This window comes from Eutrema salsugineum, unplaced genomic scaffold, assembly GCF_000478725.1.
Source record: "Eutrema salsugineum unplaced genomic scaffold, Eutsalg1_0 scaffold_2, whole genome shotgun sequence".
Classification (NCBI taxonomy): domain Eukaryota; kingdom Viridiplantae; phylum Streptophyta; class Magnoliopsida; order Brassicales; family Brassicaceae; genus Eutrema; species Eutrema salsugineum.
Window position 1 is genome coordinate 6,430,442 of NW_006256829.1, and position 15,316 is coordinate 6,445,757.

At 35.1% G+C, this 15,316-nt stretch overlaps 3 protein-coding genes across 3 annotated transcripts; all 3 read left to right on the forward strand.

The window, feature by feature from the left end:
* Positions 1–763: 763 nt before the first annotated feature.
* On the forward strand, positions 764–5,299 carry LOC18016593 (squamosa promoter-binding-like protein 7). The gene is made up of 10 exons (XM_006400375.2): positions 764–1,405; positions 1,905–2,077; positions 2,222–2,448; positions 2,528–2,602; positions 2,706–2,813; positions 3,086–3,203; positions 3,327–3,462; positions 3,677–3,830; positions 3,913–4,464; positions 4,699–5,299. Exons 1-10 carry the CDS (start codon positions 837–839, stop codon positions 4,996–4,998), a joined length of 2,412 nt encoding a protein of 803 aa, XP_006400438.1. The 5' UTR covers positions 764–836; the 3' UTR covers positions 4,999–5,299.
* A 2,517-nt stretch (positions 5,300–7,816) lies between these two features.
* LOC18016594 (sugar transporter ERD6-like 16) lies at positions 7,817–11,441 on the forward strand. Its single transcript, XM_006400377.2, has 16 exons — positions 7,817–8,093; positions 8,207–8,269; positions 8,672–8,761; positions 8,861–8,920; positions 9,055–9,120; positions 9,320–9,461; positions 9,555–9,619; positions 9,714–9,887; positions 10,024–10,108; positions 10,193–10,239; positions 10,313–10,375; positions 10,469–10,528; positions 10,631–10,684; positions 10,812–10,871; positions 11,020–11,134; positions 11,245–11,441. The coding sequence occupies exons 1-16, from the start codon at positions 7,896–7,898 to the stop codon at positions 11,364–11,366; spliced, it is 1,464 nt and encodes a 487-aa protein (XP_006400440.1). The 5' UTR covers positions 7,817–7,895; the 3' UTR covers positions 11,367–11,441.
* An 803-nt stretch (positions 11,442–12,244) lies between these two features.
* Positions 12,245–13,289, forward strand: LOC18016595. The gene is made up of 2 exons (XM_006400378.2): positions 12,245–12,792; positions 12,872–13,289. Exons 1-2 carry the CDS (start codon positions 12,639–12,641, stop codon positions 13,009–13,011), a joined length of 294 nt encoding a protein of 97 aa, XP_006400441.1. The 5' UTR covers positions 12,245–12,638; the 3' UTR covers positions 13,012–13,289.
* Positions 13,290–15,316: the final 2,027 nt, after the last annotated feature.

Below are 15,316 nucleotides of genomic sequence, written 5' to 3' on the forward strand. Positions count from 1 at the left end.
TTTTACGTTCTAAAATCTGTTTTCCTTTTCAGTATTCAACAACATCACTTAAATCACCAATAGATTCAATACAAACCACTAAATTATATGCCATGGTTAATTATTCATTTTCTTTTTGAGACACCAGAATGATTTTGTATTAAAAAGTTTACATGTATTATCGGTGTTATATGTGTATAACAAAAAAAAAACGGTGTTATATGTGAAAGCGATATTGTTTATTAGTTGACCTCAATGTTTTCTATACCATATGTGAGCTATTTTTATAAAGTACTAGCATTGAAATCAGCCTATTAAATGATTTTTTTTTTTTAACTAACCGCTTAACGATCACAGATTTTCCTAACTGAGGAAATGTGGTTTTTTTAATAAAGAGCAATTTTTCTATGAAACTATGTATTCTAAACATGTGACCCGAAATTGGACTCCAATTAGGCAATCACATAATACAATGGCTTTAATTTTTTTAGGTCAAAAGTTTTATTACAATCATGTCTTTTGTGACAAAGAATACGTGAATAAACTATTTCTAGCACGATTAACTAATAATCATGATTGTGTTTATTAGTTCAACGAGTTAATTGTTCATTGAGTAGACTATTGTAGATCATTAATTTTATTTTATTTTATTATATTTTATGGAGTAATATTTTATGCATAAAAATAAAATGAGAAAAAAAGAACTCAGCTTTGCAAATTTTTGTAAATGCTTTTTCCCAGAATTTGATGACTTTCTCTGTAAAATTACCTAAAACCTCCAACCAAAATCACCAACTTCCTTAACAACCGATGGGTCCTTTAACAATTCTCTGAATTTATGATTGAAGACGCTTCAGATGTCTTCTATGTCGCAATCGCCATCGGCGCCGGAGATGGAAATTCAACCTCCGACATTGGTGAACGATGATCCTTCCACCTATTCCTCCGCTATGTGGGATTGGGGAGATCTCCTTGACTTCACCGCAGACGACCGACTTCTCGTCTCTTTTGACTCCGAAACCCCTTTCTCTCCCGTTCCTCCTCCTCCTCCTCCTCCTCCGCCGCCGATGATTGCGACGCAACCCCCGGTGGAATCTGAATCGTATCCGTCTCCGGATGAATCGGGCTCAGGCTCCGATCGGGTTAGGAAGCGGGACCCGAGGTTGATTTGTTCCAATTTCCTCGAAGGTATGCTTCCGTGCTCGTGTCCGGAGCTCGATCAGAAACTGGAGGAGGCTGAGCTGCCGAAGAAGAAGCGGGTTCGAGGCGGGTCGGGCGTGGCTCGATGTCAGGTTCCGGGTTGTGAAGCGGACATAAGCGAGCTCAAAGGGTACCATAAGAGGCATAGGGTTTGCCTCCGGTGTGCCAACGCCAGCTCCGTTGTGCTTGACGGAGAGAATAAGAGATACTGTCAACAGTGTGGAAAGTATGTTTTTTTCTTTTCTTCTCGTTTTTCAGTTTTGCAATCTTAGCTTTGAGATTTGTTCACGGACTTTGGAACTGGATTTGATAGCTGAATCCAGCGAGAACTGTCTTAGTTAATCTCTTATCCATCTCGTGGTTGACTAAGTTCATCCACAAATTCGTATGATGCGTTTTTGCCGTCGCTTAATGAATACTATCTTCTGTATTGAATTGTAGTTGTTCAGGATTGTTTTGTTCCCGAGAGTTGATTTGCAATACGGAATCAGCAAGATCTGGATTGATTTTTGCTGTCTGATTGATAGGATTAGGATCTGTTTGAATGATTCCACAGATTTTCACATAAATCATTAACCAACTCTCTTTGTTCGTCATAGGCTGAGCTGAACCGATTTCCCCTTTATTAATTGTCGACCAGTCAGTATTATTACCGGGAACTTTATGCTTTTTGTTTGTCCTATCGCTGCTGTTTCCATCCTTACAATGAGTAAACTATATGGCAGGTTCCACGTACTCTCGGACTTTGACGAGGGGAAACGTAGCTGTCGGAGAAAGCTAGAGCGTCACAATAACAGACGGAAAAGGAAACCTGTAGATAAAGGGGGCGTTGCTCCAAAACAACAACAAGTGTCATCACAGAATGATAACAGCGTAATTGATGTTGATGATGCAAAAGGTATAAGTGAACAGGCACAACTCATATCACCATGTGGTTTCCTGTCTTAGTTGTTTAATTTGCATGTTCTTCTAGTGACCAATGTTTGGGTTCCTATGGGAAATTCAAGCTGATTCCGCTATTCCATATTTAATTTCGAAGCAGATAATACATACTCTAGTGACCAGAGAGCAGAACAAGAGGCTTCAATGAATTTTGAAGATCGGCATATTCCCGCTCAGGGGTCTGTACCCTTTACCCATAGCATCAACGCAGACAACTTTGTCTCTGTTACAGGCTCGGGTGAAGCTCAACCAGAAGAAGGAATCAATGACACAAAGTTTGAACTTTCACCTTCCTGTGGTGAAAACAAAAGTGCTTACTCAACTGTGGTGAGTTTCTCTTCAGCCACTCTTACATCAAAAGCTTTTGTGTGATTTGTAAACTAATTTTTCATTCATTTCATTGTAGTGCCCTACTGGTCGGATCTCCTTCAAGCTCTACGATTGGAATCCAGCGGAGTTCCCACGGAGACTACGGCATCAAGTATTCTCAAGAATTATATATTACAGTTTAGTATTCAGAGACTATGTTTACCCTTTCCAGAGTCTGAAAGAACTAATTTGTTCGTGTTTAATTGAATTTGCAGATATTCCAATGGTTGGCCACCATGCCTGTTGAGCTGGAAGGCTACATCCGTCCAGGATGTACAATTTTGACTGTATTTATAGCAATGCCAGAGATTATGTGGGCTAAGGTACATTCTTTATCTGTGACTCATCAGAATTGTTTCTTTTCAGTAGAGTGTCTAATCTCGAGATTTGCTCTAATTACCTTTTACCTCTTAAGTATCTTATATACATCTCTTACGTTTTTGTGTGTCCTAGAGTTCATTTGTTTCTGCGAATTTAGCACCGTTTGGAATATTGTGTCCTGGAGGGAGAAAATACAAACTTAATATCTCTCCCTGTGAGCTCTCTCTTTGAATATGCAGTGTAATTAACTTTTTTTATTTGTTCCTTTATGCAGTTGTCTAAAGATCCTGTGGCATATCTGGATGAATTTATTCTTAAACCTGGAAAAATGCTATTTGGAAGAGGCTCGATGACTGTCTATTTGAACAACATGATTTTCCGTCTTATGAAAGGCAAGTTGATGTGCTTTACTTTTCTCTATTTTTCTTTTCTCCCTATCATTCTGGATAATCATAATCATGTGAGTTTAGACGATTCTGATGTAAGTTCTTTCTACTTTGTTTTGTTTTTGACAGGCGGGACAACTTTAAAGAGAGTCGATGTAAAATTAGAATCACCAAAACTTCAGTTTGTGTATCCTACATGTTTTGAAGCTGGAAAACCAATTGAACTCGTTGTATGTGGACATAACCTTCTGCAACCCAAATGCCGGTATGGATGTCAACCCTTATTTTCATATATATGCTTGGAGCTTCTTCTCATTTTTAGTTCTGTCTAGGATGAAGTTGATATTGCAAGACACTTCAAAATGTTGCATTTAGATTACTACTCACCATGTGTTGGTTTGGTTTTTGAATTGTGACCACTAAGAAGTTCTGAATAGGAAAAAATAACATGGGGCTTACAGATAATGGTTTCATTACAGGTTTCTTGTGTCTTTTTCTGGGAAGTACTTACCACATAACTATTCTGTTCTACCTGCACCGGGCCAAGATGGGAAGCGTTCTTGTGATAACAAGTTCTACAAGATCAATATTGTGAATTCTGACCCTAATCTCTTTGGCCCTGCATTTGTCGAGGTACCCTCTTTTTGAGGATATACATTTTTATAACTAGCTCCTTTTCTGCAAATAATATGGTCCTCCTCTGATCCTTTTCTAGGTTGAGAATGAATCTGGACTATCAAATTTCATACCTCTAATAATTGGAGATAAAGCTATTTGTTCCGAAATGAAATTAATAGAGCAGAAGTTCAACGCTACACTCTTTCCAGAGGGACAAGGAGTTACCGCATGCTGTTCTTTGACTTGCTGTTGCAGGGATTTCGAAGAGAGACAGAGCACCTTTACAGGTCTCTTGTTGGATATTGCATGGTCAGTGAAGATGCCCTCTTCAGAATGCACTGAGCAAACCGTGAACAGATGTCAGATAAAAAGATACAACAGAGTTTTGAACTATCTGATACAGAGTAACTCGGCCTCAATCTTAGGAAATGTACTGCACAATCTGGAAAAGTTGGTGAAGAAGATGGATCCAGACAGTCTTGTTCACTGTACCTGTGACTGCGACGTGAGGCTTCTACATGAAAATATGAATGTAGCCAGAAAGCAGCAAAGCTATGAAGATTCAAAGTTGAAACCAGGAATATCAGGGTGCTGTTGTGAGAGCAGTTTCCAGAAGGACATACCATCAAGAATGTTTAACTACAATCAGGTTTTTTCACTAATATCTGTTTCCCCGTATTTGATCTAAACTGGACCCTGTACACAATTCCTGCTTCTCTTGCACATTTGGTTTCTTGCCCTGCTGCTGATAGTTAATTTTGTGTTTCATGATATCTTTGGCACATTATGACGATATTAATGGATTCTGCGCACAATCTCGCACCTGTTTATTGGTTTTTGCATACTTTTATTTATTAACAATAGCCATTTATTACGCTTACAGGATCCAGAAGCAGGATTAGATTGTAAGGAGAGGTTACAGGCGGCTTCACCAGATACTGGCGGAAAAGAGACTGATCCTCTTATAAACAAAGAGGTTGTCATGGACGTAAATGACATGGGAGTCTGGCCAAGGAAGTCTTGTATACCAATACACAAAGCCAAAACATTCAGGTCCCATCAAACTGTTTTCTTAATCGCTACATTCGTGGTCTGTTTTGCGGTCTGTGCGGTTCTCTACCATCCAAATAAGGTTACACAGCTGGCAGTGGCAATCCGAACTAGATTGGCACACAACGTTTGAATAAAAAGTTCAATGGCAGAGAGACTCGTTTTAACTCAGCTACAGCTTCTCAGAGAGACAGACAGATGGTTACTGATCATATGAATGAATTCTTAGTTGTTTTTTCTGTGCTCTTCTAATTTCTTAAAGACTGGTGATGCTGCAACTGTAATAATAGGAAATGGTCTGACCAGTGATTGATCATCCTCATCGAATAGTGTTTATACATATATATTAGGGCTTGCTTTTCGCTCACTGTAACCTTTTTTTTTGGTCTAAGAAATTATATATTGGAGAAACCTTGAAACACTAATCGTAGTTTGATGATCCAATGTTTCCTATTTATTCTGCGTCAAGCTATGGTTCGACTCTTAAGATCCTTCTAAATTCTAGTATTTAGTAACTCAGATCAAGTTTTGACTTTGACTTTTTGAATGTTGTCATTTACGACAATACAGTAGACTAACCCGTTACAGTCTCTAACTTACTCAATCCATAATTAAAACGAAATACTAGTAAACTACTGTATTTATGTAGGAAAAACAGGAGCCTATTGGTAATTATGATTTGAATAAAAAACTATTTATCTCTTTAATATTAGTTTGAGTTGTTATAATTAAGAAAATTTTATTGACAACGTTACTTACGATGTTAATATTAAACTATTTAATAGAGTTTTTATATAATAAATTTAATAATTTCTGTTTTGGAAATATCGTTCAGATTTTTTTAAATAGTTTTAAAACGCAACTTGGATTAAGAGATCGGCGCTGAGATTAACAGCAATACAGTACAGCATCGTAGAACGCAAATGGGTAGAAAAAGACAAAGGAAATGAGATTTGGAAACAATCAAGAGGCACACAAATGGAAATTGATGCGTCAGTTCTGAGTCATATTTTGGTAAACGACAACATTCTATTATTTTATTAATTTGTTTAATTGGCTAAGAGTTTGATAAACCTTTCTCCATACGTATCAAAACGCTAGCTTTAACGTGTTTGAACATATATACTAATCTATTTTGCCTCGAGAAGTTTGCTTCACATTTATAGGAAGCCTTTCTCAGTTTCTCTTTAACGGAAGAAAATTATTAAATATTTAATTACTCTTGGACGTTTATAGAATCTCAGCGGAAATGCTCATTTCACCTTCGCAGTTAATAACTATGTCAGTATTTGTTTTTATTATGGTGTTTGTTCAACAACGATGAGATCATTTTGAAAATTCATTTCAGTTTTGCATAGAACAATGTCCGGTTTTCTCGACATTTTTCATTGAACACTATTCACAAGTAGCTAGTTGTATACAATCCAAACTGTATCTTATTTTCATCCAACATATAAAGATCATGTTCAACTTTACTTCTTACTGTACATACCGGAAGGGGTAGCATAAGACACATAGATACAGTGACCAACTATATACGGCTTGGAGGATGAATGATGTTTGTTACCGCACAATAAAAAATAAATAAATAAGAATAGAGCAGCGACATAGGGTAAGAGAGAAAGATAAAAACTACTGTAATTAATTTGTTTTGTGAAAGAAACAAAAAAACTTTAAAAAGAGGAAACATTTCACAGACAGCGAAAATTTTTTTTTGAATCTTGCCAGTTGTGTGACCAATATAAAGATTAAGAGTTTTAAACTTTTTTTTTAAGTACCTTAAACGTATCTCAAAATATCCGTTCTTTCAACTAATGATGTTATTATTATAATAAAATCAGTATTCATTAATTTTAGAGATTTGTCTTGTATCATAAGACGAAATTATATATCTAGAAGTAAGTCATTCGTCGGATTAGAAAAAATCAATGACATCCTACGGTATGAACAGAACGCTTCAACAAATATCTGTGAAAGACAATTTTGATGAAATTTTTTTCATTGTTGAGAACAATTGAGAAGGTTTGAAAGCTGGCAATAAGTTTTTTTTGTTTTTTTAACAACTTCTCATTAAAGAAAAGACAGAACATTATATAGTTATTATCTATATACAGTATACAAAATTACATTTAAGCTAACCACTAAAACACTAACAAAGCTAAGATAAAAAAAAAAAGAAAAAAGCAAAATATCTAGCTATACAACTATACAAGAAGACATATAAGCTGATACGTGGTCGTTATCACTAGGGGAAGTTTAAAAAAAGTGAGACCCACATGGTAAGATATCAACACAAAATCCGAAATTATTTAAAAAACATTTTTGATGAATAATGATAATGTTTACAATCAGAAATTGTTTTTTGTCATATATAGACATGAGTAATATTTTAATTTGTTTTATGATCTATTCAATTATATTTTTACAGTCAATCTTTCCATTTCATTAATATTACCGTATAGATTTGGTTTTAATATATAAGTTGATATTGTTTTACTTTCATGTAATATAATCACGAATGACTTAACACGTGAAAACAACAACTCTATATAGTTTGTTCGATGTATGAAATAGAGATTGAATCTTCGGAATATAGAAAGGCAAAATATTGTAATAACATATGACATTACATTACTTTAAAGTTTATATATATTTAGTTAACTAGTAAGTGTGAGAGAAAAAAAAAATTAAATAGTAAAAAAAAAAGATAAGGATGGGGAGATGATTAAGGTAACATCATTCAGAGCCATGTCAGTGACAGCTTCATCCCACATGAGAACTATTTTTGTCAGTACCAATCTCAATCATTAATTCGCAGATAATATATTTATTGTTAATTTATTTTGCCGTCAAAGGACAAATATCTTAAATATCTTCGTCTCATGTCGAGACTTTACTTACTTCTATTACCTATATATACCCCAATTCACAAAGCCAACTCTTCACCCCTCTCTCTCTCTCTCTGTTTCCTGGATTTTTTCCTTTTCTCTCAAAAAGTTAGAGTTAGAGTTAGAGAGAGAGAGAGAGAGAATGACAATTCAGGAAATCAAAGATGTGGAGAGGGGTGAAAACCGTGAAATAGTAAATAAGGTGGAGGATCTAAAGAATCCATTGTTGAAGAAAGTGGCTGATCATGATGGTGAAAAGAGTGAGATTAATGAATCTTACTTGATGGTTCTCTTCAGCACTTTTGTTGCTGTGTGTGGCTCCTTTGAGTTTGGCTCTTGTGTAAGTTCTGGCTTTTAGTACTCTATTTCAATCCGAGGTTTCCAAGCCTCTGTCTTAATTACTTCACCAAACTATTTTCTTAGATTTTTTTTTTTTTAAATTGTTTATTGAAGGTTGGATACTCAGCGCCTACTCAATCATCTATAAGACATGATCTCAATCTCTCCCTTGCAGAGGTTTGTGTCTTCACTTCTGTCTGAGCCAAAGCATTTCTTCTTCTTTTTTATTAAATAGTATACTTCTGATCTCAAAGCCTGTCTTTACCTTGCAGTATAATTTAGTACGTTTAAGTTCACATCTAATATTCGATTTTGCTTAATTCGTCGGAAAAAATCGTTAACCTAGATGATTTATTTGAGATTTTCGGTAACTAATACCGAAGATGCGTACATGTTTTCTTTCCAAAGTTCACTTTGCAAAACTAATTGACAAACATTGTAGAGTTTCGTAATTACATTTCCAGCTGTTTAAGCAATTTTTAGTACCAATAATCCACTAAAACCATTTAACTGGAGATTTTTATTGCAATATGAGATCAATTTTTTTTTGTTTTTTGTGTGTGTAATGTAAAAATGCAGTTCTCCATGTTTGGGTCCATATTAACAATCGGTGCAATGCTTGGTGCTGTTATGAGTGGGCAAATTTCAGATTTGACCGGCCGAAAAGGGGTATATCCTTTTTCAATCCCAAACTTAATAATTAAGTGGCCCAAATAAAAAATTTCAAAAATTTCAATGCTCATTGTATGTACATATAACTCATTTCAGGCTATGAGAACGTCAGCTTGCTTCTGCATTACTGGCTGGCTCGCTGTCTTCTTCTCCAAGGTATCTGAATTTACACATACATGCCTATCTTTTCAAATATCTGCAACATCAAAGCTACGTCTCTGAGATTCTAGTATATCCAATATAAATAAAATCGATATCAGATTTTAATATGATGTTAAAATGTGGTGCAGGGTGCTTTGTTACTTGATGTAGGAAGGTTCTTCACAGGATATGGAATTGGAGTTTTTTCTTATGTGGTAATTTACTCTCTTTGTCCTATACTAACCAAAATTTTTGACCCTTGAAATCAATTTCTTTTTATCTAGTAATCCAAAAAAAAAAAAAATAGTCGGCCTAAAATTTTACTCTTTTGTTTGCGAATTATGTTGATATTTATGAACCAAATTGTTTATAAAAAAATCTCAGTCTCCAAAGTAAACAAATCAACAAAAACAGGTGCCTGTGTACATTGCTGAGATTTCTCCCAAGAATCTTCGAGGTGGACTCACAACACTGAACCAACTCATGATTGTGATCGGCTCATCGGTTTCCTTTATGATCGGATCTCTCATTTCCTGGAAAACCCTTGCCCTTACCGGTAAATGATTTATCTGAGTTACTTGGTAAATCTTTAGACGTTCTCTTTTGAAAACTGATCAATATATAATGTTTTTGTTGTCTTGATTAAAAGGACTTGCTCCCTGCATTGTTTTGCTCTTTGGCTTATGCTTCATACCTGAATCTCCTCGATGGCTAGTAAGTTCCTTTATCCGTACATGATTTTATCCATCTTTTAGAAAGAAAAAAAAAAAACAAGTTTCCTAAATCTTTCATGCTATCGCTTCTCCAGGCAAAAGCAGGCCGTGAGAAAGAGTTTCGGGTAGCCCTACAAAAGCTGCGAGGAAATAAGACAGATATCACCAATGAAGCACAAGAGATTGAAGTCTCGATTCAAGCTATTGAAGTTCTACCAAAAGCAAGAATCCAAGATCTTGTCTCCAAGAAATATGGTCGATCTGTCACTGTAAGTTTAACTCAGAGCCAAAAAAACAAAAACAAAAAAATTTCAATATTTTTGTGTATATTTGATTTATTTGACTCAAATCTTTCAGAAGATTGAATGTGTTTTGTTCTTTCACATGTGATCGAAAATTCTTCAGATTGGTGTTTCCCTGATGGTATTCCAACAGTTTGTGGGAATCAACGGGATAGGATTCTACGCAAGCGAAACGTTTGTAAGAGCCGGTATATACAACAATCCTTAATATCTTGTCTTGTATCAGAACCAAATTCATTCGAGATTCTAACATGTCTCTTAAAAACTTGCAGGGCTTTCGTCTGGAAAACTTGGAACAATGGCTATTGCTTGTGTTCAGGTGAATAAAACTTTTCACGTCATTTGATATTCTTCTCTATAATGATTCGTATATAATAGTATCATTTTAACAGGTTCCCATTACTGTTCTTGGAACAATCTTGATTGATAAATGTGGAAGAAGGCCACTAATAATGGTAAAGTCTTTTAATCTACAGAGAGCGTTTTCTGAGTTGAAAGTTCCAATTTTTTAAAATATATATATATATATATACAAATGTTTCCTGCAGATTTCAGCTGGTGGTATCTTCTTGGGATGTATGCTCACAGGAACATCTTTCGTCCTCAAGGTTCATATCATAAGCCCTAGCTAAACCCTGTTTTCACTTTGAAATCAATTAATATGCTCATTGGATCAAATATTTACATCGAATCTGCTATTTCGGATTCAGGGACAAAGCTTGTTGCTTGAATGGGTTCCTGTCTTAGCCGTTGGAGGTGTACTTGTAAGTAAAACTTAATCAGTTGTAACTCAACACTAAAAACAGAAATAAAGAACAGAGCTTTACCTTAAACATATTGTGTTGTCCGTGAAACTGGTATTAAATTTCTTGTCTCTTCATCACTATCCAGATCTATGTAGCTGCTTTCTCCATCGGAATGGGACCTGTTCCTTGGGTGATAATGTCTGAGGTATGGTTCCTTGCGTAGAAAGTAACCTCGTTTTGAACAGAACCATTACTTGTTTATCAAGTTTCTATTTGAAACAAAGTCAATGCTTTTGGAAGAGTATAACACACTCTGAAGTCATGCTCTGTTTTTTGGGATGAAACAAACGCAGATATTTCCAATAAACGTGAAGGGGATCGCAGGAAGCTTAGTGGTTCTGGTGAATTGGTCTGGTGCTTGGGCTGTCTCTTACACTTTCAACTTCCTCATGAGCTGGAGCTCTCCAGGTACATACTTTAAAAGCTTGTTTGGAAGATCAATGTGTTTTGAAAGTAAGATAAAAGCGTTTTAGAAACGCCAAATTTGAGACCAGTGTATGTTTGTTCTGTTTGTGTAGGTACATTCTATATGTACTCTGCTTTTGCAGTGACGACGATCATCTTTGTGGCGAAGATGGTGCCTGAAACTAAAGGGAAGACACTCGAAGAGATCCAAGCTTGTATTCGAAGAGAGGCATAAGCGGAGATACAAATCAAATTTATGGGAGTTTTATCAAAAGACTCGCGCTTTCCCCGGTGGTGAGCTCAAGATGGAGTATGAGTAAAAAATATGAGGATTTTGTTTGAATATCTTAAGAATAGGTTTATTTCATTTTTGTTTATTTGTTTGCGTTAAAGTTTCCATCAGTTAGGTTTTCATTGGTATACGTGGGATTGGGGAATCGTGGAAAATTTAAGAAAATTAGTTTAATGGAATGGAATGGCAATCAGTTAAGCAAAAAGGACGGTGTGGCTCAACTTAGAAATCGATTTTCAATTGATGTCGGAGAAAAATAGAATTAGCCGTTTTCTAAGTCTTTTTTTGTTTTTGACTCTTATATGAAGTGGTGGGATCGATGCAGAAGTCATAAATTTTTAATACAGCACACATATCTATCTTATAGATGGCGAAGTGCTAATCCTGATTTTTGTTTTTCTTTCTAAAATTTGATACATTAATTAGACTATACTATTCACATTAAGCAAAAAAAAAAAAAAAAAAAAGACTATACTATTCACACTTCACAATAAGCCATTAATATTGATTTAGATAGAATTTAATACTTTTGTATCACAAACCCTATTTTTTTTACTCATCAGGGTATCATGGTTAAATGTTCACGTAAAGCCATGAGTGTTAAGTAGAATTTGATACGTTTACATCTTTGTCACAATCCCCTCTATACATTTTTTCAAATTAAATCAGGCCATCGTGGTTAAATGGACGGAAAAGAATAGTTCAACCAACACCAGTTGGTCATTTGTCAACATTTGTTCTTTGTGTGTATTTTTGAGAATAATCTAGAACTCTTCATAATGATATAAGAACTGTCGTGGAGATTATAAAGAAGTGTGGAAAGATAGATCGATTCAATCCTTCATTTTGAGTGTAACCTTGTGTATAAAGAGTGAGGTCCTTTCATATGCAAGCGTGATCATCACAGATTCACAATCCATGCATACATAGTCTCTTTTTTTTTTCCGTCCGTTTTTAGAATGAGACCGGCTTCTAAACGTTGAATCCGTTTATCAAAAAAAAAAAAAAAACATTAAATCCTCTGTCTGAACCCTCCAGATCCACCAGAGGCTTCGCTTGTAGCCATGCCTCCTCGCGGTGACGTGGCGGAACTAATCTGCTGAGCTGTGATTTCTTTTCTTCTTTATTTCGAGTTTTTTTTTTTTGGCTTTATTATTGAGTTTCTCTGTTCTCTCTCGATTTTCGATCACTGGAAGAAGAGAGTGAGAGGGATCAATGGCGTCTCAATCATCATCAACGAGAATCTGGTTCCGTATAGTGATCCTGATCGCTTTAATGGTGGTTCTATTCTACGTCGGCCGCCCTCTCTACTGGAAGATCTCCGCCACCATCCACGATATCCGCCACAACAAGCAATCCGTCAGAGAAGGTACACTCTCCCTCTCTCTCGTCTCTCTCCGATGGATTCTGGAAAATTTCCGGTGCGATTTGGTTTTGTTTGGATGCAGGTATATCTCAGATCGTACAGGAGGCGCAGAGATCCGTGGGATGGTATCACGACGAGTCGGATTCGGGCTTCCGAGATGTTCAGAACAAGAAATCTGGAGTCGCCGCCTCTCGAAGGCTTCTTTTCGCCGGAGATCAGTGAGAAAAAATATTTCTCCGTTGCTCTGTCAAAATTTTCGAAATAAATTTCTCCGTGTTTATATATAAGCTTTGGCTTGAAACTGTTAAAACTTGTTATGGGTCTTCTTATTGATGTGCAAAACATATTTCGATGCTTTGCTATGGTTTTGTAATTGTTATCATTTGTAAATTCGAAATGACTTTGTTTGATCGATCAAACAAGTTGTGTTCATTTTGTGTGCCATAGACTATAAGTTTGCAGATTGCTACTATCATTTGAAGGAAATTCATATGCTTTTTCCCTAATTGCCACCTATTGAGTATGAGGAATATTGTTCGTTGCTTCTTTTTCTTTTTTTTTTGATCAACATTCGTTGCTTCTTCTAAGTTGTTTGATTGATACTTTATAAGTGACTGTGATCAAAATTGTTTTGGGCTTTTTGTCTTGATCAAGCGAGCTGTAACATCACAAAAGTTGATCAATGTCGTCACATAACCAACGTTGAAGGTGTTTTAAAGGTCGTTGATTTAACAACGTACACTCTCAAGAAAAAAACCTAAACTTTCAAAAGCCCTTTTACTTAGAGCATATTTATCAAAGAAATTCATGTGAGTGTTTTTTGACAATTATTATATTAATAAAGTTGAGAGAATAATAAAAAAAACCATTAAAGTCCAACAGTAACCTCTAACCAATAGGAAGGCGCCACGTCAGCACAAGGATCGCTCCTTCCAATCCTTATATAGGAATCGATCCTCCTTTTTTAGTCTACCTTTTTGATTAAAATTGATTTTTTTATTAAAAGAAACTCAGCTCAATTTCTTTGATAATCATGATCTTAATCTTTTGTCTCTTACAAATCCCTTAAAGAATCTGTAATCAAAGCTAAAACCCAATCCCTGACAAACAAAAAAAAATATAAAAAATAATAATAATTCAAAAAAAAACATGTCGTAGAACTTCTTTGACTCGGAATGTGCTCCAAATACCCAAGCCGTACGCTACAACACATACCAGTACCCATTACGGGATAGACCATTTTTTTTATAAAAAAAAAGGAGCTTTGAGCTATGAATATCTGAGGAGTGAATGCTTATCCTATGAGCTATGATTAGAGAAAAATAACAATAATACATGTGCAAAAGGATAGATGTATATTAATAATTTTGGTCTTGGTGGAGACAGATGGAAATTGTTAGTGCTATAAGCTTAAGCACTAGACTAATCAAGTAATTATTACGAGTAATCCTTTCCAATAATCAACTAAGGTCAAGAAGAATGAGAATCTTTTGGTGATTTATGCTACACCTTTTTTATCAATATGGGCCAAAACTCAAGTGGTTGTTGACCAAATGGAATCATCAAAGTCCAATAAAACAAAGCACGTTACCTTTTGGTGCACACGAATAATTTTGTTTATATGTTATCAATTTGTTTCTTCGATATTTTGATTTTCTAGTTAAAGAATATATAAAAATACCATTCCAAAAAATTGTGTCCCAAATTTTACGACAGTTGTAAACATTGTAGTATTTCCTTAGATTGTCCTTTAATAATTTTACTTTCTGCATTGATGTGATATGTATAATTGTCCCAAAAGTTTGTATTACCAATTTACCATAGTAGAAATATGTATAAATTTTGTAATTTTATTTTTATACAAAATCTAAAAAGTTATTTTAATATAACTACTCAGCTCTACCTCAGTTTATAGTGATGGAAGCATGCAAACTCTTCACTATTGAATAACGACTGAAGGTGATAATGTGGGGACCTCCTTTCGACCTAGAAAAGTACAACATTTAGATGAGTAATTCATTCACACAATTATTTTTCGTCAAATTCTCTTTTTCCCCAGCGGATTACAAAATTTTGTTCTAAAATGGGAATATGGAATGTTAGATTCTCAAATATTGTCGTACGTACGAATAACACATTAACAAACCAACATATGGTTTCCTATTTTGTTTTATATAAACCATCACCGCGGGACAAACTCCTTCGTTGACATATCTCTTTTGCAGCCATATATTGTGAAAGTTCCCTCAAAATCATAAAGTTGAATCTCCATTTTTGAAATTGTTTGACCAAAAAAGAAAAAATCTCCATTTTTTACTTCTATGTCTTCTCGCATCTTCTTCTTATATGTTATTTTCTACGACTTCTAATACTCTTTTTGTCACTCTCTTACTTTATTTTTTTATAAAAGTAGAATCTTCGTAGATCATGAATGATTATATATGGTTGGACTATTTAAATATGTATCATTCAATGAATCCAGAGTTTTTTTAAAAAAAATTGGCCATGATGGAAAGGTCCAGGCAGT